We start from the raw sequence: 22749 nt of genomic DNA, 5'->3' as shown, positions 1-22749 counted from the left end.
ATAGACTTTTTGAAAACCCTAAAAATGATTTTGTTTTTCAGTTCAGGTTACTCAAACCTTGAATATTCTCCAGTAGGCAAAAAAGCTCATGCTAATGAATACAGGGTCTGCTGCATGCTAGGCACAGGCTTTTTACATGTAACCTTAACCATCATAATATTATCATCAAGTTGGCATATGACCTTCAGTTTGCAGAGGAGGCAACCATGGCTTGGTGTCACTCACTGACTTGTCCAAAGTTATATATATATTTAAAAAAAAGAGGTATAGAGAAAAGAACGGACCTGATTGGGTTTTTCCGGCTCTAAATTCAACTATTTCCAGGACATTCCATTGTACTGAAGTCTTGGTGATAACAATCTTGAATTATCTTATGACACCCTGGGTGTCTATGGCATCTAAAAATCTTTTATTGTTTGTCCTTTTCATTGCTCAGACCCTGGTACAGGACAGTTATTTGCATAGCACAATTGCTATTATTGTATATTATTGTATATATTGTATATTATTGTATATTATTGTATGGTCTCACACATTCTTTAGGCCCTGGGTAATTCTGAAGAATGCTGAGCTATATTTATGAAGCCAGCGGCTTGGAAGCATGCGCTCTACATTACCATCACAATTGCAGTATAACTTTGTTTTACAGCGTAGCACCATTTCTGTGGAAGGCCTTTCACACACATAAACGGTGCACATAAACCGCTCTTTGTACACCCAGAGGTCCTCACCGCCTCCCCTCACCGTTTCAGTTATCCTGCATCTCTCGGCTTTACAGACGCTGGCATCACAAACAGCTAGTGTTCAAGGAAGACTGAGATGACATCTGCTTTCAAAACTTGGGAAACAAAGAAACAGAGGCATAAATATTTCCTTTAAAGATAGGTTCAGGAATGAGAAAGTTGGAATAGTAAAGGGAGATGTCCAAGGGCAAAGCTGTCTGTGTTTTAAGGGTTCCTCCTCGGGCTCATCCCAAGTTTAGGCTTATCACAAATCCACGTTTCACATTCAGTTTTCTAGGTTCAAGATTCCAGTTTATGCTGTCTTCTTGGGGGCTATTTCTCCAGGATGCTGACAATACGCATCATTAAAGAAATCAGGTTTGAATCAGAAGACCTGTGAATTATGAATTTGAACAAATTTCTCTTTTGTGATAGTTAGGTAAAAGCAATCCTCATCAGGTTTGATGAGGACAAGTTTGGTTCTTAGTGCCCAGATTATAGTCATCAGGTACAACTTTAGTTCTTAGGGAACATCTGCCTTTTAATGACAGGGATAGATGTGTCAGGTGTTCAAGACAGTCCCTCCGTCTTCTTGTACCTAATAACTTGTAATACAGAGCCACTTAGTAATTAGATGGTTGACTGAAAAGTGGGGAGTAAGTAGTGACTTTACATAATGGTATTGTATAAATATCAGTTACTGAAGATACACAGAGTCCAGGCCAGTCTTTTTCATAGACCATTTATGAATGATGTCTAATATTTATACTATCCGTACAAAGTGGTTATTATTATATCAGAAGGATACACCAGGAATTTGAAGCTTAGAGCCTGAGAGACACTTAAAGCTGCCCTAAAAAGTAAGTCCTTCTTGTCTGCCCTGTGTAGCTCATTCCTGCTACAATGGATTTGATTGTAATATATCTGCCATTAGCTATATTTTGTCTTCCTAAAATAGATTTGGGATGTGACCCAGTGCTTTGATGAGATCTGGGACACACATTTGCAAATTATCATTGGTATGTCATTTAGAAAAATCCACTCTCAGAAGTTGTAGGCCTTGGGAGTTTGGCCCATCAGCGCTATCCCTACAGTCCTGCTTCCATCTCCTACTACATGCTAGTAATTGAAACCAGAGCTCATGAGTGGAGAAAGCACTATAAATCACTGGTGCTCCCAAAGGGACTGGGAGGATTTCCTATAGAATGAATTTAAGGCAGTCTTCCTGTCCTAGGTGCTCCTTCCTTCTCTCCTTTTCATTCTTCCTTTTCTCATTTTTTTTTCTCTTGGATTGACTCAAGGACCTGGTGCAGCCTGGGCAAGTATGCCTACTCAGCTATACCCTCAGAGCATGTTTTTTCTTTTCTTACAAGAAGACCCAAACTGCGTATACGTCAATATGCACGTGCTTGCAGAGGACAAGGGTGATGCAGGGTATCTTCTTTAGTGACCCTCTACCTTATTTCTGAGAGAAGGTCCCTCACTGAGTTCGAGGTACCCATTTCCCTAGGCTGCCTGGCTATCAAGCCTCAGGGAATCCTCCTGGATTTGCTTCTCCAGTGATAGGATTATAGGTGGATGAATGTCACTTCGTTTGGCTTCTCTCTCTCTCTCTCTCTCTCTCTCTCTCTCTCTTTCTCTTTCTTTCAGTTTTGCATGGATGGTGAGGATCAAATTTAGGTTTTCATGCTTGTACTTTACAAACTGAGCCATTTCCCCAGCCTGTCAATGTTCTTATCTGTGAAATGGGGACAAACTGAAGGTACAGATAACTATGCCGGAGATTGTATATTTAGTTTAGCTCAACAAACTTTTATAAGTTAGCTGTGAGGTACTAGGAGTTAGTGTGCTAGATTTTGCAAATAAAGACATAACTGCTAAAGCAGTACTATATAGATAAGAGATTTCATTTTTTTTTTTACTTAAAGCAAATGCACAGTAACAGTTCCTTTTATTTCCTTAACATACTTTGGTGTGTATGTGAAGATCAGAGGACAAGTGTCCTTCCAGCTATTCTCCAATACAAAATGCTCTATGACTTTCAGGTTTCTGAACTTAAGTTGTGTACCGACAACTTAAAGCATTTTTTACCTATAATTTCATAGTCCCCCTAAAGTCTATAACTAATGAATCCCTGCTTGATTCTGATGCCTAAGTTTTATTTTGATGTATCAACTACTTTGGCTATTAACCATATAACCCTGGGAAAATTACTTGACCTCTGTGACATCGAGTACCTCATTTGTGAAGTGAGTATGATAATTGCTTCCTTTTAGAGGTCTTTTTGTGTGTGTGAAGTTCAGACTTAATAATGAGAAGCAGAAGATGCCAAAGTCAACATCAGTTGGGTTACAGCTGATGCTTCAAAGCAGGATAGTTTCTCCTCTTCTTCCTTTAAAAGGAGAAGGAATAATGGCGAAAAGAGGTCAAAGGAGACACTCCTGACTAAGTTGTTGCTCATCAGACCGGTATAACTTGCTCTCTGAGGTTGGACTAAGTCAGAGGAGTCTGGGTAGAACCAGGAGTTCTGAAGTCTTCTTTGGTTTTTGCCTGTGGTGGGAAAAGTCTAAAAACAGAAATGGAGCTAACTAGATCTTGGGTCTTCCCAGCTGTCTCAGTATTTTGAGGGACATTCTATTATAATGCTAACAGCCGTGGGCAGGATAGACTTGTGGTTCTCACAACTGGGATTTCCCCTGGAAATAATCACGACTGAGGAAGGGAGAACCATCTGCGCAAATACATATTGGGGCTGGGGACTTGTAATATGGAGTAATAGTCAGTCTTCAAGGATTTTACAGGCCAGTGAGACGCAGACAGGCCCTCAACTAACTCTTAAAACAAGGTAAGGCTGTGGCCTGTGGAGCAGCTTAACAGATCAGGGCAAAGTCTGCCAAGATGGCCAGCCTGAGTTCCATCCCTGAGACCCCCTCCAATCCCCAGTCTCTCTCTCTTTCCTTCTCTCTCTCTCTCTCTCTCTCTCCCTCTCCCTCTCTCCCTCTCTCTCTCTAAATACTCAATTTAAAAGGTATTCAGATTTCCTAAAAGGCTTTCTGAAGTAGGTTTCATACATGTGCTGGCTAGCTTTATGTTAATTTGACACAAGTAGAGTTTCGGAAGTGAGGGAACCTCAGTTGAGGAAATGCCGCCTCAAGATCTCACGGCAGGACATTTTTTTTTTTTTCTAATTTAGTGATTGATAGGAGAGGGCCCATCTCTGGGCTTGTGGTCCTGGGTTCTACAAGGAAGCAGACTGAGAAAGCCATAGGAAGCAAGCCAGTAAGCAGCCTCCCTCTATGGTCTCTGCACCAGCTCCTGTCTCCAGGTTCCTGTTCTGTCTGAGTTCCTGTCCTAACTTCCTTCAATAATGGAAGCATAAGGCAAATAAACCCTTTTCTCCCCGGCTTGCTATCTGGTCATGGTGTTTCATCACAGCAATAGAAACCCTAACGAAGACATTAAGTTTTTGCAAATGAAAATTTCAAGTTAGTGGTTGGTTATTCCATTAAAGGTAGTAACATGAGGAAGTGTAAGGTATATTATGTTTAATAGAGGCAGGATGAAGGCCTTTATTAAGCATACACTGTACTGTTATGGTATTAAAATACATATATATCAAAAATTCTTGTCTTTGAGGAGTTCTTGGTCTGGTAGGGGTAGACTTACACAGACAAGTCCTTTGGGGGATGCCAACTTCCTCCCATAGAGAGAAGATTAACATAAAAAGCGTCCACACTGGTTTGCAGAGGAGATACCTTGCCAAGAGGCAAATTTGGGATGGGACCCAGGGTTTTGTGCACACCCCGTACTACTGAACTGCACTGTGGTATTACACATGCTTTTATTGAACACTCCAGGAGAGACAGGCAGCAGGTAAGGGAAGCAGTCTCTTTCTGTGCCCCAGATTTTGGCTTTAGGAGAAAATGATTTACGCGCCTTCATTTTCCGGGCCCTTTTCTGTGCGACAGCCCGTGGTAAGGCTTTGGAGTTAAATTGTAATCCAGCTTCCTAGTCAGCTGTTTGACTTCAGGTAAGATACTTTCTGTGTGTGTGTCGGTGGGGTGGGGTGGGGAGGGAGGGATGACGACGACTGTATTCCCTTTCTTTTAATTTCAGACAGGGTGTCACCTATGCATATTCATGGCTGTTCTGGAACTCACTAAGTAGACCAGGCAGACACAAAAGCTCACAGAGATTAAAGGTATGTGTGCCACCATGGCCAGCTGGGTTTCATCTTCCTAATTTGTATAGCTTCTTTCTGTTTCATATCCCCTAGTCATGCAATTTAAAAAAAAAATAGTGTGGCGGTGCGCATGCTTTTAATCCCAGCACTCAGGAGGCAGAGGCAGGAGGATCTCTGTGAGTTCGAGGCCTGCCTTGTCTATATAGTGAGCTCCAGAACAGCTAAGACTACATAGACACCCTGTATCAAAAGCAAACAGAAAACAAAAATAAAGCATTTGGTTCAGAGTCAATCCCATATAAATCAGTATTATTTAATATTATTACTAAACCATTACTAGCATTACTTAGTACCATTACTCTTTTAGTTCCCACAATCCACCTGGGCACGGGTATATCTTCCCGCGCTTTTCAGAAGCAGCAGCCTAGGAAAGTTGGTGTTCTGCTTAAATTTCTCTCTCAGGTCTCCACGGCGCCGCCTCCGCCTCCGGTCCGTCCCGGTGCTCCATCCGCACCGGGTTTTCCAGGGCGGCAGGGGTCAGGGCCTGGTTCCGCGCCTCAGACACCCGCGCCGGGCTTTGCGCGCCGCCGCGGCCTGTGGGGCCGGCGGGGCGGGGCGGGGCGGGGCGGGGCGGGGCGGCGTGAAGAGGGAAGTTGTCGAAGTTCAGGGAGACGCCCGGCCGCTGGCCTCGCCTACGGCCTGTCCCTCCGCCTCCTTCCCGCCCCGGCCTCCGTCCGTCCTTCCTTCCCCTCCCGTGCATGATGGAAACACCATGGCTGCGGCAGCCCAGCTCTCCCTGACACAGGTAACGCCGACCGCCGGTCCGCCCGGCTCGACCCGCCGGGTTTTCCCGACCCTCCCCCACCGCTCTCGGGCGCTGGCGCGGCGGCCGCTCTCGGGCCGCCCGGCGGGAGCGCGTGTGAGGAGCGCGGGCGCCATCCCGAACCTGAGCCTTCCCCACCCCGAGCCGCGGCCGCCGCGCCCCCGCCCCAGGGTCGCCTGGCGCTCGGCTCCGCCCCTCGCGGCTCCCACCCGGCCGCCTCCACGGGTCCCGGCAGCGCTCACCGTCTCGGGAAGTTTCTGTGCGGGCCTGACGGCCGTCAGGTGAACTCCAGCGGAGCTCGCGCGGTACGAGGCTCGCCCTCGGCGGAGCAGGGTTCGCTCAGCTTTGCTCACGGACGGGAGTGAGCGCTGCCGAGTTCCCCCAGTCGCATCCCGCCCGGGCACTTGTCCCACTCGCACCCTGTCCGCCCGTGTTAACTTCTGCGCAGCTCCCCTTGCAGACTTTCCCACCCGTGAGGGGCAGGCTCCGGTCGTCGTCCTGGGGACTAACAGCGCCCGCCTTCAGCAGGTGGGCGGCTCTGTCCACCCCGGCGCGGGGGGCTTCAGCAGAGATAACTTTGTCCCAGGACGGTTTCTGCCCAAAGCGGTTTTCTCTGCCTGTCTCTCCCTCTCTGCCTCTCGCTTTCTCTTCCTTCAGAGCCGGGTCCTCGAGTTTCCTAGGAAACCTCTGAAGATCATTCACTCAGGAGAGCCCTAGTTCTCCGTTTCTGTAAAGCCCGAGTAGTCTTCTCACTACGACAACCAGGCAGATGAGGTGCTACACACCTGCCGGTCCAGCCATCTTCACTGTCCAGGAGTTTGTTCTCCACAGAGCTGGGGGACTGTACCCACCTCAACCTTACAGGCTGCCCTGTGATAGCTCCCTGCCATCTTGTCTCCTCAGCCTAGATTTGCCTGTACTTAAGCTAAAGCTCTACACTTAGGGCATGTACTTGGCCAGTAAACATTTTTGTGTTATGATAAAGAGTTCTTGAGGTGTTCCCCCCCTCCCCAACATTTCGGGATAGAGAGAAAAGCATTTTCCCCAGGAACCAGGATGGAGATTTTTATTTACTTATTTATTTTGAAACAGGAAGACCAGGCTGGCCTTGAACTCACTATGCAGTCAAAAATGACCTTGAACTTTGGATAATTCTGCCTCCACCTCCTAAATGGTGGGATCAGGGGCTGGACCTCTATGCTAAGTTTATTTATTACCAGGGCTCAAACAGGGCTTCTCTAGTAGCTGAGGCACATCCCCAGCAAAGGTGATTTTATATAAACAGTATGTGTGTGTTTACAGCTCTTGAGCTGAAGAGTCTCAGTGTCCAGGAATAGCCTCCTAAACGGCACTTTACATTTCCAGCTTTAGTTCCTGGGGTCACTGTGTTTGGATCAGCAGATAACAGGGAAGAATTTTTAAGATGGAGCCTTTAACTGGTTGAGTCTTTAGTCTTGGTCATGAATCTGTTTGGAAGGATCCCTCTGAAACTCAAATTTGAGGAATGGAAACATTGAGTTTTGGGTGTTGACTTTCTGAGTCTAGTTAGTGCCCTGCCTTAAACATGATCTCTGTTGGCAGTCTGTTGTATTCTGACTCTGTTGGCTAATTCTGGCAGTTTCCCCTCTCTTAAAGATTTTGTTCCCTTGAAGACCTGTGTACAATCGCTTCTTGGTTCTGTGCCTACTCGCCTTTCTCCTCGGATGGGACTGTGTTTTTAGTTTCTGCTTACTATCATTCATCTCTGCAAGTTTGCTTCAGGCTCTTACTTTTTATAGTCACTTTCACAATTTACATATGTTCTTGTGGGTATGTATTTAGGTGTTAACAGTATCCAGAGTAAATGCTGAATCACTAAGGAGAATTGTCCTTTAGTGTTTCATGTTTGAATTTATATTGATAATTCAAATAAGTCAATTTAGAATATTTTGATATTAAAACACCAAGACACAGTGAGATTATATTGTAAAGGAACAGAAAAAAAACCCTGTTTTAAAATATTTACTTATGTGTCTTCTTCCTTTAAAACTTAGTAAATTGTGGTTCTTAAATTTAATTAACATGTATGAGTGTTTTGCCTGCATGTGTACATATATATAAGGGCATGTGCATGCCTGGTGCCCACATAAGTCTCCTGAAGCTAGAGTTGTCGATGGTTATAAACCACCACGTGGGTAATGGGAACCCAACCTGGTTTCTCTACAAGAGCAGCAAGTGTTCCTAACCTGCGCTGTGCCATCTCTATAGCACCTCTTCTTTACACCTTGAGACAGTCACACTATGTAGCCTTGACTGCCTGGAACTCTGTAGACCATGCAGGCCTCAAATTCATAGCGTTTATACCTACCTCTCTCTTAGATTTCATTTTTTTTTAAAGTTAGGTTAATTAGGTCTGGTGGCACATATATATAAAGTGCCACCTATATATAATGCCACATTATATATATAGTGCCACATACCTATAATCCCTTGTGAGTCGGGGGCAGGAGGAATGCTGATGGTTTAAGACTAGTGTGAGCTACATGGAATGTGTGAGTTAAGCCAAGGCAGTGCAGAGAGACAGTCTAAAGTGTGTGTGGTGCACACACGTGAGTGCACAGGTGTGTGTGCCTGTTGAGTGCATGAAGAGACCAGAAGAGGATGTCAGGTGTCTTCCTGTATCACCTCTGCCTTGCTTCCTTGAGACAGGTCTTTCAGTGAATGGGACTTGCATTTTGGGGAGGTGGGCCAGCTAGCCAGTGGGTTCTTGAGATCTGCTTGCTCTGCTCTCCAGTGCTGGGGTTACAGACATGCTCAGCCATAGTGGGCTTTTTATGTGGGTCCTGAGGATTTGAATTCTGTTTCTCATGCTTTGCCTACTGAGCCATCTTCTCAGTTCCTCAAATTTTTTATTTAAAAAAAATTTTTTAACTGCTTGAACTACGTCAAGTCAGAATGTGGTGGTGTAACCTGGTTTCACATTCATTATTGATCTATTTATGTCACTGTTTGTTTCTGTTTTCTACTCTTCTAACACACAGACAGGTGTACTCAAGTGAGATTCTTCAGGGCAGAGACATTGTGGAGGGTAGGCAATGTATGGCTATGTTGCCATTCTGACCCAGGTTCTTAGACTTAAGTGATCCTTCCACCCCAAATCTCCAAAGAAGCTGGGATTATGGGTGTGTGCCACTGGGCCCAGCAAAGGATATTTTAAAATTCATCTCTTTCCCCAATCTTTTATTTGGAAGAAAGTGATTAATAACTCTTGTTGTCTATGCAAAAACTGCTAAAGGGCTCTTTGGCAGTTATGAAGATTAGCCAGATGCTGGTTTCTGCCTCCAGCGATTAGATGATCAGTTTGGAGTAGGTTCACCCATTTATATTCATTCATTCATTCATTCATTCAGAGAGAGAGAGAGAGAGAGAGAGAGAGAGAGAGAGAGATTGTTTTGAGACAGGGGCTTTAGCCCTGAGTGTCCTGGAACTTTCCTGTAAGCTTGCCTCCACCTCCCAGGTGCGAAAATTAAACAAATATGCTATGCAAAGTTTTTAAAAATATTAGATGTAACACACTGCATTTGATTGGTTTTTTAGCTTTTTAGCCCTATCACTTAAAGAGAAATAACAAATTGGAGAACAATGTGAAAAATGTTTTAGTTTATACTTCACTTCCCTTTTGAATGCTTGCCACAATCCTTTCTTTAGGAAAAGATTAAAATGAAATTTTGCCTTCTAGAGATGATAGACTACTAAATTAAGAAGATGAGTGCCATTTTTAGCTTTGCCGGTAGATATGGCAGTGAGTAAAATCTTTCGGTGTCTGCTTTCTTAGCCTTAAAAAATTGATCTACATTAGTTAAGAGCTCCAACTGCTCTTCAGGAGAACCTGGTTCAATTCCCAGCACCTGTCTGCTAGCTAACAGTGCTCTATAAATCTAGTTCCAGGGAATGCAACCCCATCTTTTGGTCTCCCCAGTCACTGCACTTAAGAGGTGCAGATATAACTTGTAGGTAAAACACCCATACACATAAAATAAAAAATAAGTGAATTAAAAATTATTCAACAAATAATGTTGAGCATCTGCTTTCTGCCAAGCATTAGTCTATCTTAGAATATACCAACAAACAAAATAGTAACTTTTGAAACTTAAAGACAAAAACATGGAGCTTGGATTTTAATAGGGGAGTTTGAAGGCTGTTTAATACTTTTCCAGCCCCAACATTCTGTTTTGTAAGTCTTACCCGACACTGTGCTGATTTTCCACAGTATTTAGTACGGCACAGCCTTATGTTTCTCCTTTCAATTGTTTTCTTGTTGATGAGTAAAATTCAAATAGAAACATGATGGTGCAAGCTAATCTTAGCATGTGGGAATCTGAAATAGGATTATTGTGAATTTGAGGCCAGAATGGCAGCAAAGTAAACTGCAAGTCTGCCTAGGCTACAGAGAGCTTGTATCTGAAAAGAGCTATATGCAGGTAATGCAGAGAGAGGGAGAATTTCTTTCCTAGGGATGAACCCCCTAATTGGTTATTTAATACCAAGTCATCAGCCTGAAAAACATGCGGATGAGCTATACTAAATGAACTCAGCAGGTTGTGTTTACATATTTATTCATTTACATATATGTGTATGTCAATAATAAGAAAAGAAAAAGAGGCCATGAATTAGAGGAGAGGAGCTGGACATGAGAGGGGCTGGAGGGGAGTGACTGGGGTGGGAGGGTGGGATGCGGAAGTGATGTAAATACAGCACACATACGAAATTTTAAAAAAATTGGGAAAAGAAAAAACTTGAATGAGAAAGATCCGATGTTTGCTTTTTGGTAGATTATAGAATAGAAAAGACAGGTAATGTTTTCTTTTTTTTGAGCACTTTGTATCAAACCTGAGCCTTATGAATGCTAGGCAGCCAATCACTCTACCACTGGGTATTTCCTGATATGCAGCCCTGCTGACCTACACTCAATAGAGATAAGTGTGGTGCAGCCTCCCAGAATGCTGGGAATAAAGGTGTGAACTATGCCTGGCCTAATAAATTCTGTCTTAGTTAAGGGTTACTATTGCTGTGATGAAACACCATGACCTAAAACAAGTTGGGAAGGAAGGGTTTTATTTGGCTTACACTTCCATGTTAATGAAGAAAATATCAATCAATGAAGGAAGTCAGGATAGGAACTCAAAACAGGGAAGGATTCTGAAGGCAAGAGGTCATCCAGAGGCGGTGAAGGACTGATGTTTACTGGCTTGCTGAGCCTACTTTTTGATAGAACCCAGGACCACCTGCCTAAGAGTGACTCCACCCACAGTGAACTCACTGCCATCAGTACTAATTAAGGAATTCTACATGCTTGCCTGCAGCCAGGTTTTATGGAGGCATTTTCTCAGTTTTGGTTCCCTCCTCTGAGATGACTGTAGCTTGGATCAAGTTGATGTAAAAGTTTTGCTTGCCTTAAATCCCTTAAATATCCTGGTGGCAGAGGCAGACAGAACTCTTGCGTATGTAGTTCCAGGACAGCCCAGTCAAGGATACACAGAGATGCTGTTTAAAAAAGCAAAACCAAACAAATTATTTTCAACTGTCCATTTCTTTTTCTAATGTCTATATCCGTACTAATACTACTAATAGCTCCTTTAGCTTTTTACTCTTTGACAGAAGTGGCACTTCAGTTAATAATTCATTTTACAAATGGGTGAGGTAATTTATATAAGGCAGGAAATAGTAGATCTAAGTTTTGTTGTTGGTGTATGTGTGGTTTTATTGTTATTTTGCCCCTAACTGTAGCTCAGTACCAAGGCTGGCCTTGAGCTCTAGATCTTTGTTTTCTCAGCCTTCCAGATGCTGAAATGACAAGCACATACAATTCCTCACCAAGATCTACAATTGGAGCTAAGATACATGAAACTAAAAGCTGTTTCATTATACTTTTTTGTGTTCTGGTGTATGTCTTTTAAAAATTCTTTGTTTTTCAATATATGCTTTGTTTTAGTTGGATAATAAGTTTCCTTTCTTTTTTCTTTTAGAGACATAGTCTCACTATGTAGTTCTTGGTGATCTGTAACTTCTTTGTATACCAGGCTGACCTCAGTCTCATGGAGATCATTCTTTGCCTCCTGCATGTTGGGATTAAAAATGCCTAGCCCAGTAGTAAATTTCTTGAAGAAGGGAGCTTTGACTCACAGATTTTGCGTGCTTTTGTTGGTATCTGGATACGATTGTGGGTGTATTAGTACCTCCATTATGAGCTTTTTATTTTATAAAAAATTGATATAATGAATATCTTAAATACTTAATATTCAGATTAAATTGAAGTTTTCTTACTTAGTATATAAAGTTTTTTTTGAAGGTATAGGGCTTTGTGTTTGCTTGTTGGGTCCAGTTTTCTACCACTGAGCTAAACCCATGGTCCAGCTTTGTTGTTGTTGTTTGTTTGACAGGCTCTCACTGTGAAGTAATGGCTAGCCCTGAGCTTCCTCTGTAGACCAGGATGACCTCCAATTTACAGAGATTCTCCTGTCTCTGCCTCCTGGGTAATGGGATTAATAGAGGTGTGTGTCTCCATGCCCAGTCAGGATTTAATTTTTATATTAATTTTTTAAAAGTATTTATTTTCTGTGTGTTTAGCTCAATGCCTGTGTATCTCAATTTTTGGGAATTGAGTCTCTCCTACTATGTGGTTCTAGGGATCAAGTTAAGGTTCTCAGGCTTGTAACAAGCACTTTAAACCAAAAGGGCTTGTAAGTTGTTTCTTAAAAACAACAACAACAACAACAAAAAACACAAACAAACCCAAAAACCTGCGGTATGACCTAAAACCAGTAAGTACTGTGGCAGGTCAAAGCTGGAAAATCATGTGTTTGAGACTAGCCTTGGCAACATATAAAGCTCTGGGCCAGGGTTGGAAGCATAGTGAGATGATATCTTAAAAAAAATGAAACAAAACCAAGACTGAGTGTGTTGGTGTACATCTGTAATTTTAAGTGCTGAGTGTGGTGGCAGAGGATGATCAGGATTTCAAGGTCATTCTTGGTTACATGACAAATTCATAGTCTGGGTTATGTGCAAAACCCTGTCTTAAGACAAAACCCCAAACCACAAACAACAAAGATCCCAAACCAAATGCATAAGCTTCAAATGCAGTAATCAGTATAAGATGCTTTGTTTATTTGAGAGAGGGCTTCCTTCTGTTTTCTAGACTGACCTTGAGTCACAATCTTCTTGCTTCAGCTTTTAGTGTGCTGGGATATGTAGTTTTGTTTAATATTAAAAGAATGATACAGTTTTGTTACAGAAAATTTGGAAATTGGAAGGGGATATCTCCCATAACTTCAATTTCTGCTCTTTCTTTCTTCCTTCCTCCCTTCCTTCCTTCCTTCCTTCCTTCCTTCCTTTCTTTCTTTCTTTCTTTCTTTCTTTTGAGATTTGATCTCTCTTTGTAGTACAAAATGGTTTTGGAGTTCATGTATCCTGTCTCCTGCTGATATTATAGGTGTGTGTCATTTTGAGTTTATTTTTATTTCATGAAAACCTAGGATGTGTAGTTGGACAGTGGTGGTGCACACCTTTACACCCAGCATTTGGGAGGCAGAAGTAGGTGGATCTTTGTGAGTTTGAGGCCAGCCTGGTCTATAGAGTGAGTTCCAAGGCATCACAAAGAACTCTATAGGGCTGAAAACAAAACCACTACATGTACTAGTAAACATATCAATTTATTACTTCAATTTAACAATTATAGCAGTAAATACAGGATAGAGTTTGAAAACTACAACTGGTTTTCACAATCAGGAATATTTTCCAGTGTGGGAAAGGTGCAATGTGAAAGACTCCTGTGGGCGTCTTCCTTCGGGAGAGACCCCATGCCCAAAGATCAGTCGAAAACACGCAGCTGGATGCAAACAGCAAGAGGTTTATTGGATACGCAGGTACCTGGGGCGACAGAGTCTTTCGGAGGACTTGCGTGCCTGCAGGTTGGGGGTGAGGGGTTTTTATAGGAGAGCAAAAAGCGAGGTTTACAGAAGCGAGATGCAGGGTGGTAAATTCTTAACCTAGATAACAATGAGGGGACTACTCAGCGGTTTACTGTTCCTCTCATCCTGCCCCCCCTTTTCCTGGCGGGCGACCAGATGTCTGATTGCACAGCCCCTGACTCATGACGAGCCCCCCTTTATACGTGACTCAGGCCTCGCAATCCTCTCTTTCTTTGTTTCTATGGCTAGTCCATAAATCCTTTGTCTTGCAGCCAGATAAGGCTATCTTTGCTCTAACCTCAGGTATCTTTGCTCAGCATTCCGGAGGCCCTGAATTCCGGAGGCCCTGAATTCCGGAGGCCCTTAATTAAGCCTGTTATTTGCTCAGCATTCCGGAGGTCCTGAGCTAGTTATCTGTGAATCTTTGCAAAACGGTATAACTGTGGTTAGAACGAGGGGTTCTTCAAATGGAAAATGTTTCCCTATTTTGCCTGTTATTTTTTTTTATATTGAGTATATCGCGTATACTCAGTAAATCTCTGCTTACTCAAGAGACAACTAGTCATTGTTAAAATGCTTCAGGATGTTTAGCACTTGGGAAGGATTGGTTTAGTGAAAATTAATTAGGATCACATGGGTTTGCGCAGTAGCCTCTCAGGGACAATTAAGAGTGCATTCCTTTATTTTCATCTGTTTACAGGCTAATGTTAGCAACAGGCTGATAGACTGTCCCCAGTTGCCTCGCTTTAAATGTTCATTAGGGCATTTTACTTGCATTCCAGAGAAATTAAAACCCAAATTCGCAAAGAAGTTTTTGTAAAATTGTACTCTGGAAACAAAAGCAGAAAAATAAATTTTCAGAAGTTCTAATTTTTTTTGCTTGTTGGTAGAAAATAGTAAAAGAAAAGGAAATGTTAGGCAAATCATATTTTAGAATTTCATTTTAAAACATTTTACTTCTCACTAAAAAAATGTGCCTTTGTTAAAAATTATCTTTAGGGGCCAATGGGATGATGATTCAGTGGTTCAATGTCGGTAAAGACCTTTGCTGCTAAGCCTAATAAAATTTTGAGTTTGAGTCCCAGGACCCACATGGTGGAAAGAAAGACTGACTGCTGCCAATTGTGTTTGGACTTCTGCATCTGTGCAATGGTGTGTGTTGCTGACACAGCCTCACACAGTGGTAATAATTAAATAATAATAAGTTGCTGGGCGGTGGTAACACATGCCTTTATTTTCAGCACTTGTGAGGCAGAGACATGTAGATTTCTGTGAGTTCAAAGGCAACCTGGTCTACAGAGCAAGTTCCAGGACAGGCTCCAAAGTTACAGAGAGATCCTGTCTCTAAAAAACAAACAGAGAGAGAGAGAGAGAGAGAGAGAGAGAGAGAGAGAGAGAGAGAGAGAGAGAAGTTATCTTAATTATTAGGAGCTTTAAATAGTCTGAAGATTTTATAATTTGGATGCATAAGTGTAAAACTAAATAAAAGTGGTTTCAGGAGAAAGGCTGGAAGAAAAAAAACACTTAAGATTTTATAATATCATTAATTATAGCTTTTAATTACCTCACCTTTAATAGTGAGCATGCATTCCTTCTGTTAGCAATTGATTTAGCATTTTTATATGACATGTGAAAATTTACCCCTTTAAATTGACATCAATAACAAAGTAAAAACTATATTCTAAGATTGTAGCTACACCCAGATTCTTTTCTGTCTTTCCCCATCCTCCTGCTGGCCTTTGTTTATTCCATAATGGCCCAGAATTTATAATGTAGCTGAAGATAACCTTGAACTTCTGGTCCTGCTGCATGCACCTCAGTTGAGGATCTTGTGCCACTACACCTGCTTTGCTAGGTTGCTAGCTTTTCTTTTCTTTTCTTTTTTAAAGGTTTTTCGACATGCATGTGTGAATGTGCACCATGTGTATGCCTAATGCCTGTGGAAGTCAAAAGAGGGCATCAGACCCCTGGAACTGGAGTTATCAATAGTTGTGAGCTGCCATGTGGGTGCTTGGAAATCAAACTTAGGTCAAATGCAACAAATGCTCTTAACACCAAGCCATCTCTCTCTCCCTCAAAGGGTATATTTATGCTATATATTGCTAACATTGTCTTCCATAGCTTCATCAATATAGTATATGTAAATTAGAATTTTTTATCAGTGTCAGTTTGACATAAAAATTAGATTTTACCATTTCACTTTGTCATTTCTTCAATTATGGGTAAGGCTGAAATTATTACTATTATTATTAGTAGTAATAGTAGTAGTAAACTGTTTAAGTTTTTTGTATTTAAAATTCATAGCCCTTCTCTCAGAGCTTTTGCCAGATCTATATTTTTTTTCTTTCGTTGCTGGATATTGAACCCAAGGCCTTATATGTGCTAGGCAATTGCTGTACCATTGAACACAAATCTGTATATTTTTTAAAAAATTGTGTGTGAATGTTTTTGCTGCCTACATGTACATATGTATAGTGTGTGTGTGTGTGTGTGTATACACACACATCCCTTATGCCCATGGAGTTTAGATGAGACTATCAGATTCCCTAGAACTGAAATGACAAATGGTTGTGAACCACTATGTGGATACCGGGAACTGAATCTGGCTCCTGTGGTTTTATTTTGTGTATGATCTAACAAATCTTGCCTGAAGATCAGAGTGCAAAGCAGCCATACTAGTCATCCATACAAACCAGGCAGTGGTGGCACACACCTTTAATCCCAGCAGCTGCACTAGCTCTCTGCACTGCATAGAGGCCTGGAGGTGGTGGTGCATGCCTTTAATACCAGCACTGGAGAGGAATATAAGGTGGCATGAGATAGAAACTCGCTGTCTTTTCAGTCTGAAGATTTCATAGTGGTAAGAACTCTCTTGTGGTTGGCTGCTTTGCTTCTCTGATCTTTCAACTTGAATTCCATTATCTGTCTCTGGGTTTTTATTATTTGTGCTTCAAGGGTGGTGTAGGAGGTTCTTCTGTACATGTGTTGCTTTCATTGGTTAATGAATAAAGAAACTGCTTTGGGCCTGATAGAGCAGAACTTAGGTAGGTGGAGAAGACAGAACTGAATGCTGGTAGGAAGAAAGCAGAGTCAGGGAGAAGCCATAGATCCTCCACCTTGAATGCTGGTTAGAATCTTGCCGGTAAGCCACAGCCATGTGACGATACACAGATTAATGGAGATGGGTTAAATATGTAAGAGTTAGCCAATAAGAAGTTAGAGCTAATGGCCAACCAGTGTTTAAATTAATACAGTTTCTGTGTGGTTATTTCGGGTGTAAGCTAGCCGGGCAGCTGGGACGAACAAGCGGGCCCTTTCCTTGCAACAACAGGGTCCTCTGTAAGAGCAACAAGTGCTCTTAACTGCTGAACCTTGTCTCTAGCCCTAAATGTAGATATTTTTGTTTTTGTTTTTGTTTTTGATACTCTTGAAACTTCCTCTGACCATGTAGACCAGCCAGCCTTGAACTCAGAGATTTGCCTGCCGTGCCTCCTGAGTGCCGAGATTAAAGAGTGCATCATCACACTGAGAAGCAGAGACAGAATAATATGTATTATTTCTAAAGTATCTCTGCCCCTAAACAGCTCTGTGATCTTGGATATTCTGTTTAATCTCTAGCTCAGTTGTTTGTTTGTATCGTAGAAATAAACTATCATTTAGGCATGTTGTGACTACAAAATGAACCGAGCAATTAAAAAAAAGATATAAATGTATTAGTCAGGGTTCTCTGGAGCAGTGGTTCTCAACCTTTGGGTTGCAGCCCATTTGGTGGGGGGATCCCATATCAGATATCCTGCATATCTGCAGGATATTTGCATTATGATTTATAACAGTAGCAAAATTATAGTTAGGAAGTAGCAACAAAATTATTTTATGGTTGGGGATTACCACAACACGAGGAACTATATTGAAGAGTCACAGCATTAGGAAGGTTGGAAAACCATATATTTGTGTGTGTGTGTGTGTGTGAGAGAGAGAGAGAGAGAGAGAGAGAGAGAGAGAGACAGAGAGAGAGAGAGGGAGAGAAAAAGAGAGAGAGAGAGAGAGAAAGAGAGAGAGAGAGAGGATTATTAGAATGGCATATAGACTGGTCCAGCTAATCCAACAATGGCTGTCTACCAATGGAAGGTCAAAGAATCCAGTAGTTCACTCCACAAGATTGGATGTCTCAGCTGGTCTTCAGCATGTTCTGGAATCCCAAAGAAGTAGGCTCTAATGCCAGTGAAGGAATGGGCTTGCTAGAGCAAGAGCAAGCAGGCCAAAAGAGAGCCACTTTCCTTCTTCCATATTCTTTATATAGGCTGCCAGCAGAAAGTGTGGTCCAGATTAAAGGTGCATCTTCCTACTACAAAAGATCTGAATTAGAAGTGGGTCTTCCCACTTCAAGTGACTTAATTAAGAAAGGAAAAAAAAATCCCTCACAGGTGTCCCCAGTCAATTGGGTTTTAATTAAGTCTAGTTATAGTCAAGTTGATAACCAAGTACAGCCATCGTACCTAGGTGGTGGTGGCACACACCTTTAATCCCAGCACTCAGGAGGCAGAGGCAGGTATATCTCTGAGTTTGAGGCTAGTCAGGGTTGCACATAGAGGAACCCTGTCTGGGCAGGAAGATGGGGAGAATGGGGGAGGGGCAGGGATGGAGAATAGCCATCACGATACATGAAGCTGTCGATAATTTTTTTTTAAAGGCTTTCTGTAGTTTTCTGTTTAAGATACCTTGTGTAGTGCTCTGTAATTTTCTGTTACATAAATGTGAACCTTGACACTTCTGTACCAAAAATAGGAGCCAGGTAGAATAAATTTACCTTTCTTATATAAATAATGCTTTCAAATGAAAGGTTGGGGCTGTTTTTGAAACTCATTTTGCTGCTAAAGATAATCGAGGATGTTTGTTTAATTTATGGTGGTGGTTGTTATGGGATATTTATGCAAAAATGTGTTACATTTGTTTATTTTTCGGGATAACTGTTTAACTGTAAAAGTGTGTTGCATTTGTTTATGTTGTAGAATATTTGTTTAACTTTGTAAAGATGTGTTGCATTTGTGTAATTACATAAAGATGTGTTGCTGTTTTACTTTGTTTGCCTAAGGCACCTGATTGGTCTAATAAGCTGAATGACCAATAATAGCAAGGGAATATAGATGGGACTTCTGGACAGAGAGAGTAAGTAGCAAGAAGAATTTAGGCTGGAGAATGGGTGGAGGGAGGGAGAGATGGCTGTTTCACTCATCAAAGAAAATTGAAACATACAGAAAAATAGCAAAAAGGTTGACATGTCTACAGTTTTCCTGCTAATAGTTTTTAATCCCTGATTTGACTTGAAATCTTGATCCTCTTACCCCAGCCTCCTGAGGCCTGGTGTGTAGGCATGCACCACCATACACAATCCAATTAGAAGGATTTAAGTTGAGTGTATTGGCTTTTGTTACAAAGGCCTTTATAATCTATTAAAGTTTAGTTACCATTGGTAATTGCAAGATTGAAATGCTTCAGTTTGCATCTTCTCTGTAGTTCATGTTGCTCTTGTTCTTAGTCTGTTCTCTACATTCTGTTCTTTGTTTTTCCCCTTGGCATACTTTTATGCATGGTCTTGTGGGTGGATTCTGGACCATCTGGTACTTTAGAACAGTTTAAAACTGATTTTGTTGACTCTATTTGAGCCATACTTTCTTGAAATGTTCTGGTATGTCTTTGTGCTTGGCACTTCTTCTCTTTTATATCGTCACTGCTTTCATGACTAATTTTTCCCTAACACATGAATTTTTTCAGTATCAAGTATTCATAGATTAAGTTGATCAAGACTTATTTTTTGTAGGTCTTTCCCCCAAACTCCTATAATAAAAACTTCACACCTGTGAATTCAAGGCCATACCTTTTATATTTCACTCCTTTCTAGTACAGAATAGAAATTTATCTAGTTAAAGAGTCTTAGCTAGGCAGCGGTGGCAGTGGTGGTACACATCTTTAATCCCAGCACTCGGGAGGCAGAGGCAGGCGGATCTCTGTGAGTTTGAGGCCAGCCTTGGTCTACAGAGCAAGTTCCAGGAAGCCAGGGCTACACAGAGAAATCCTGTCTTGAAAAACTAAAGTAAAATAAAAATGAAAGACTTGATGTAATTATTAGAATTGATTCCAAAGCAAAATATAGAATTGCAAAATGAAATCTGTCCTGTTTTAGTTCTCATCATTTCATTTGTTCATTTCTTTTGTTGATTTTGAAGTGTGCATTTAATGTCTTAGCAAATTTTGTTAATAAAACTAATAATTACTGTTTCAAAAGCTAAGTTTCTTTTGGAGTTTTAGTCATTAACTCTTTGTGTGTGTGTGTTTTGTTGCAGGTGTGTGTGTTTTGGGTGTATGATATATTCATATGTGAGTGTGCCCTTGTGTATGCAGAAGCCATAGGAGGATGTCTGGTGTCTTTCTCTATTGTGCTCCATCTTGTTCCCTTGATACAGGGTCTCAGTGAACCAGAAGCTCTCTGTTTCTACTAGGCTGGTTGGCTAGCAAGCTCCTCGGATGCTCTTGTCTCTTGCCTCAGTGCTGGGCTTGTAGGTACATATGTCATGCCTGTTTTTTATGTAGGTGTTGGGGACTTGAACTGAGGTTCTCACGTTTGCACATCAAGCATTCCTCACTGACATTTTCCCTGCTCAGTTTCTTTTTCTTTTCTTTTCTTTCCTTTTTTTTTTTTTTTTTTTTTTTTGGAATCTGAGACATAGTAATGAGCTGGATGAGCTGCTAGGACAGTAAACTGAATCAAGACTCTACGGGGTAGTCCATGAGCATATTTTAGGAAACACTGTGATGCTTGGAGTGGGGAAAACCAAATTGTGTATACTGATTCTCTGACAATTGACTTCTGAAATTAGTGGCCCACACCTTTTATCCCAGCACTTGGGAGGCAGAGGCAGGCGGATCTCTGAGTTTGAGGCCAGCCAGGGCTGTTACAGAGAGAAACCCTGTCTCAAAAATTCAAACCAAACATAACAAACTAAAAATTTTTGCTGGAAAAGCAGAGACTACAGGATATGTGTACATAATTGGTATATACATAATGTATCTTAATTATATATTGATTTCTAGACAATATTTCTAGACTTCACACTGTGCCTGTGTATTTCTACCCATGCCCTTCTTCCCTCACCCCTTAGTAAGTATTGTTAAATCTTTCTTAAATCATACCCTCCTTTTTTGTCTTCACTGACATTTAGGTCCTCAACTGAATCATTTAAAGTTATTCCCTAAGTTACTTCCTATGTTCTTCCTATCTTTACATAGACACATGTACAAATAATCACTCTTGAATTTGTTTTCCTCTGTATCCTCATTTCTTTAAATTAGATGGGGCCCTTTATAAATTTTCTTCTACAAAATGTTAAACCGTTATTTCTGTTCATTACTTTGTGTGTGTGTGTGTGTGTGTGTGTGTGTGTGTATGTGTGTGTGTGTGTTTGAGACATGATCTTGCTATATAGGTCACATTGACCTCTAGTAGATATGCAAGAATGTGCCGCCGTGTCCAACTTCTTCCTAGTTTGTACAGATGTAGCTGAGCTTTGTTAATTGCAGGCACACATGTTGTCTCTAAGTAGATTCACCCTCTTTTCCCCATACTTTAACGTTCCTGCCTTCGTGTCATCCTGTAAGCCTCTTAGATGCCCTTCTTTGTCCTGAACATTCTTCCATATTCCTGTACAGGCAAACCTGAGCTTTTGAGCACTGATATTCTTCAGCTGCCTTTCAAATGAGCTATTATGTTCATCAGTTGGACAAGGAGCCCTTTGAACTGTGGGTGTGAAATGAGTGGCACTGCCTGCACATAAGCAATTCAGCTCTGATGACATCAGATCATCATCAGGACACCAGTTTGTGTACCCCAGGTTGTTTGTTGTGGTGCTGTGGTCACAATTACGCCTTTTTACACACTAGACACTTTCCTATTGTACTGCATCCCTTTATCACTTTATTGAAGTAGATTTTGAATTGATTTTTAAGTGCTGCTTGGGTAGAGGATAAACATTTTGAAGAGGGCTCTAAACTGACTTTTGTTTTGTATTGGGTTTCTGGGTAGAATTATGTATGAACAAAAATATTAGATTCTTTCCTGAATTTTTGTGATTCTTTGACTGTGTTTATTCATTCTCCTCGTCACCAAAGAAGAAAATATTTTCCCGAAATGAAGGATTTTTTTTATCTTTTTGTTTCTCAAATATCTTTTGACTGAATACCAAATGTATCACAAAGAATTATTGAATAAAATATAATTGCTATTTATTGTTTATTTTAGTTGTCAAGTGGGAATCCTGTATATGAAAAATACTATAGACAGGTAAGATTTTTACTATATTTGTATTCTGAATTAAGCATAAAATACAATATCAATTGTTGATTATATACATGTAGATGAGGAGTCACTAGATAGGTTTGTTGTGTCATGATTCAACTTTTTTGAGTTTAGCCTCTAACTTTGGGTAATTGATACTGTTTTGTTTTTGAGAGGTCCTGCTAGGTGGTCTCAACTGGCCTTTCAGTACATAATCCTACCTCAGTCTCCTGAGTGTTAAGATTATAGGCACACACCAAAACTAGATAATAGCTCTCAGAAAAAAATGAAAAAGAATTTAATTACCCTAAATATCTGTTAAAAAAATCTATAGCACATTAGATATATTCATTCAGATATGAATATCTTAGTTAATGAATAAGCCAAATAGAAATAACATTTATGTGTTGTTTATTTATTTAGTGGTTTGGTTCTTGTTTCCTGTTTGGCTGACCTGGTATTCACTGTGTAGCTCAATTTTGTGTTGGACTTGTCAGAGTTCTCCTGCCTCAGCCTCTAGTGCTGAAATTTTGGTGTTCATCATTTCACACGTATTAAGTGAGCGTGGGGCTGAGGATGTAGTTCTTTGGTAAGTGACATGTTCATCACACAAAAGACCCTAGGTTTAATTCCCAGTACCAAAGAACAAACCAGCCAAACAACAAGAAATGTATCAAGCATTTTGTTAATAAATTAGGGAAACATTCAGATATAAAATTAAGAATACAAAAATCAGGTATGAT

At 41.1% G+C, this 22749-nt stretch overlaps 1 protein-coding gene across 3 annotated transcripts in view; it reads left to right on the top strand.

Annotated features, from left to right (window-relative positions):
• Positions 1-5568: 5568 nt before the first annotated feature.
• Positions 5569-22749, top strand: part of Eps15 (epidermal growth factor receptor pathway substrate 15) — a 97751-nt gene continuing 80570 nt past the window's right edge. For 2 of the 3 annotated variants that reach the window (XM_085686403.2, XM_085686404.2), the window contains exons 1-2: positions 5569-5710; positions 21971-22012. In XM_085686403.2, coding sequence (XP_085542529.1) covers positions 5678-5710; positions 21971-22012 — 75 coding nt within the window. In that variant the 5' untranslated portion in view covers positions 5569-5677. The remainder of the gene's footprint in view (positions 5711-21970; positions 22013-22749) is intronic. The other variant, XM_085686402.2, reaches the window with a different exon arrangement.

The sequence above is a fragment of the Myodes glareolus genome, chromosome 3, assembly GCF_982192425.1.
Source record: "Myodes glareolus chromosome 3, mMyoGla1.1, whole genome shotgun sequence".
Taxonomy (NCBI): domain Eukaryota; kingdom Metazoa; phylum Chordata; class Mammalia; order Rodentia; family Cricetidae; genus Myodes; species Myodes glareolus.
The sequence above is the reverse complement of the archived record's forward strand: the minus strand, read 5'-3'. Positions and strand labels throughout refer to the sequence as shown.